The 4,075-nt window shown below is 43.9% G+C and overlaps 1 protein-coding gene across 1 annotated transcript; it reads right to left on the reverse strand.

Annotated features, from left to right (window-relative positions):
- Positions 1 to 1,800: 1,800 nt before the first annotated feature.
- LOC103639298 (E3 ubiquitin-protein ligase CSU1) lies at positions 1,801 to 3,783 on the reverse strand. The gene is made up of 2 exons (XM_008662063.4): positions 3,448 to 3,783; positions 1,801 to 2,755 (listed from the first exon to the last, which is right to left on the reverse strand). Exons 1-2 carry the CDS (start codon positions 3,684 to 3,686, stop codon positions 2,077 to 2,079), a joined length of 918 nt encoding a protein of 305 aa, XP_008660285.1. The 5' UTR covers positions 3,687 to 3,783; the 3' UTR covers positions 1,801 to 2,076.
- Positions 3,784 to 4,075: the final 292 nt, after the last annotated feature.

Below are 4,075 nucleotides of genomic sequence, written 5' to 3' on the forward strand. Positions count from 1 at the left end.
GCAGAACAGAGAGAAGAATTTCAAAAAGCAGAGCTCGTCCCGCTGATGAAACAAATGCATCTCGAAATAACTACTTCTGAAATATCAATAGGAATTAGGCTGCTTCAATAGATCTTCTTTCGCCTGCAAAAACAACAGAGAGAAGAATTTCAGAACTGAAACAACGTCTAAAACATTCTTCACCATAGCATATTAGTATATTATTTTGAGACAAATCTTCATTGTAGCTTATTAATACATGTAATTCAAGAATATCTCTAAAATTGCCTCGTGCAATGTTTTTGGATCCCATACAAAAAAACCAGTAGTCGGATAGACAGAAAAGGGACCAATCTGACTTCCCTGTATCGCATCACGCTATCGCGCTGGTTGTGGTTGGGAGCTGGGACGGAACCGTACAAAAAGAGATAGGGTTGGGACGTTGGGGTGTGAATCGACCAAAGTGGACTTACTCGACCGGAGGTGGTGCCCGCTGAGGTTCGTCGCCATTGGCCCATACCACCACAGTGAGAAGCACCTTGCGAATATGTATGAGATGAAAAGCGCTGCCACCTACTACGTCTGCCAGCGCGTCGTCGTCGCACCGAAGAAGGTGAGGCAGGCGGTGTTCGCCATGTCTGGTGGTCCAGGTGCTCCTGCTCGCCATCCCGTCGGATCACAGGAGCGATCTGCGAGGAAGATGGGGAAGGGAGATGAAGAAACATCGGCGGCGGCTGTGTGCGATAGAAATGTTAGGGTAAAGAAAATGTGAATTTGGTGAATGTATTTTAATGGGCCACAACGGTAAGTGAGGTATGATCGAATGGTATGGTTGGACCGAGACGCACAATTAGACCAGGGCTTCTTTTAATTATAGGAAGCCCAGGGCTCCTAATACAGAAACTATATATATATATATATATATATGTGTGTGTGTGGGGGGGGGCGCTCAGGGCTTCCATTAGCCCCAACCAGGTATAGCCACGCAGCGTGTGCGCGGGTTCTGGCTCGAACGGATTTCTGTGTAAAATGTAAACCAAAACAGCGTAAATGAGAACAAATTTTAGCTTAAATCGTAGTCTGTTTCGTAACGACGAATGGGGCCGAAATATACGGCGTGAAAATCGTGCGTACGATCGTGCGTGGGTTCTAGCTTGAACGGATTTCAGCGTAAAACGTGAACAAAAACATCGTAAATGAGTACGAATTTTAGCGTAAATTGTAGACCTGTTTCGTAACAGCGAATCTGACCGAAAATTATGGCGTGAGAATAGCGTGTGTCCGATTGTACGTAGGTTCTAGCTCGGGCAAATTTCAGCGTAAAACGTGAACCAAACAACGTAAATGGGTACAAGTTTTAGAGTAAATCGTCGATTTGTTTCGTAGCGATAAATGGGACCCGAATTACAACGTAAAAACCACGTGCGTACAACAATGCGCGGGTTTTGGCTTGAGTGGATTTAAGCGTAAATCATGAACCAAAACAATGTAAATGAGTACGAATTTTAGTGTAAATCATAAATCTATTTCGTAAATGTCCGAATGTATCCCTCTCTACACGAGGTTAACATTTATGTAGTAATACTATAAATCCAAACCATCTTTTGGAGAATCAAACATCTTGTCTAAACTAGAATAAAATTCTTCGGTCTAGCTTGACCTAATCATATCACGGCACCAACCAGACATGGAAAATTACTGCCCTGAGACAAAATTCAACCTACTCATACAACCCCTACATGCTCATATGCTAGGTAGTTTAGGTACTCTGCACTCTTTAGAATATTCAAAATGTATTATAATTTGAAACGAGAAGAGTATTAAAATCTTTAATCATATTCTTTTTGTACGCTTTAGTTTTCAACATTCTTTGTTAACCAACAAGACTGTTGACATGTCAACACAAACAAATACAAGGCATCTGTTTAATGTAGTGGTGTCGTTAAAGTCTTAAAGATATCTAAAATCAACATATGCAAACATGTATATAGAAGTTACATCGGTAATTGTGAACCTAATGGCGTTCTCATTTCCATGTTAGATAATTTCATGACACCATGGTAAACAATACACAACATCGGCTATAATTATTCAAGGTTAGTAAGTTTTTGGTGCAGGCTTCACTAGTCCTAACCCAGAGCCACTACCCAAATGCTTGAAATCCCTTGCCACCAGGCGTTCGTCATGTGCAGCAAACCCGGTTGCTCCTTTCTCCAATGGAACCAAATTTCTCTCCCTGAATGGTTTGCTGCACTCCAAGCAAGCTTTATCCTTCACTAGAAACTTGTCGGAACATTTCTTGCAGAAGACATGGCCACAAGTGCTGACCGCCACAAGGGACATGGTATTTGTGATAGTGGACTTGCAACTAGGGCACATGTAGCTCTTTTCCACTGCCTTCCCGCTCTTCTGATCAGCAGTTTCCTCTGTGAACGAGATAGGGAAGAGCGATTTCAACTTGAGCTTCTCCTGCCCCTCCGGGCAGACAGTGTCGGTGGAGGGCACGTCTACCTTGACCGTAGCTTCAGGAGTAGCTGAAGGGAGCCAAAATGCCTTCATACAGCGAAGGGCTTCGTCTTCAAAAGAAGTGGCATTCACATTATTTGCTCCATGAAACCCATTCTTGTCTTGGGAACCCCTGCGATCATGGTACTGAGGAACAGCTCCATGATTCTGCTGATCAAAGGCATCCAACTCCTTAGCCTTCTGCAGAATTAGCTTCTCCTCCTCCTCTTCTTTCTCTTGCTTTTTCTGGGCCTCATGTGCTGCTAGCTTGCTGGAAGAACAAGGGTAATAGAAAAGCAGATAGTTTAGGACCAAATACTTAATTTTTTTTGTGTCTGCCACGAACAATATGAATTCTAGGTAAGGAAACTATAAGATGCGTACTATTTTAATGATCAGTGGCTAATGAACATGGGTGCTGTTTGGTTCAAGAAATGTAACGCAAAGGGTAATGGTAATTGTTTACTTTCGATTACTGTTGGTAACAAGTTTGAATAGTCCGGTATCAATTTTTAGTATGGTATCTGATTACGATGGGACTAAAACAAACATGATTTAACGTTATCACTTACCCATTACGTTACAAATATCTGAACCAAACGGTACCATGGTTGCTGGTAAAATGTACTTTAGCAAACAAACATACATTTGCGTGAAAACAGTATGACTAATAAATAAATAAGATCTCCCGCATAGATAAAATTTAGTCTCTAAAGCTTAGAAGGGTGAACCAAACACCCCTAATATCCGCACAAAAAATCATTAGCCGCCTGAGCCTTACAGCAGTGATAAACTAGCCTGACGATTCTTCCCACAAATACTCAAAGTATGCAGCCTTCTCTCCTCCCTGCCATGGCGCACCCTACTCTACTCCCCCAATGGCCCAACCAACCACCCCCTAAAGCAAGGACGCAATTAACAAGACAGAGAAGTAATTAAAGAGCGTGAACTGTTGCCGCCTACCGCTTGATGTCCTTCTTCTGGTAGAGGAGGCACTCGAGGATGCACTCCTTACAGAATGTGTGGCCCTTGGGGCAGCAGAGCGGGCCGATGAGCGGCTTGAGGCAGAGGCAGCAGGCGTCGAAGGGCTTGATGGAGTCCTTTCCCAAGCGCTCCCGCTGCGTGCCGTACCCGAGCTTCCGCTTCTCCTCGTACGTGAAGAAGGCGAGGTCGTTGTTGTTTTTCGAATGCCGCTGCGGCATCTTCGCTCGTGCCTCGAATCGTCTTAGCTCGAGAAGGTATTCGCTCGCTTGGAACCCAAGATTTGTTTGACGCGGGGAAGGCAAAGCGGCGAGGCAGGGATTAATATAGTGACGAGAGGAAGACGGACCTCGGTCTGGGTCGGACTCGGGTGATTCCGTGTCCGTCCGTGCACACAAGTGGGCTGGGCCGAGCGGGGTTGACCGTGGGCCGTAGATGTTTTCGGAGTATTGGATAAAATACCAGAAGAACAAATCAGGTGCTAACTGTCCAAATCAATCTATTATTCGATGGATATAATTTGGTTCAATAAAGCATAAAAGTATGTGTTTTATTTATTAGATAGGTGTGAATGCAGAGCCAACATTTAAGGTTTGAATCTTTGTGCATA

Source organism: Zea mays, chromosome 9 (assembly GCF_902167145.1).
Source record: "Zea mays cultivar B73 chromosome 9, Zm-B73-REFERENCE-NAM-5.0, whole genome shotgun sequence".
Classification (NCBI taxonomy): Eukaryota; Viridiplantae; Streptophyta; class Magnoliopsida; order Poales; family Poaceae; genus Zea; species Zea mays.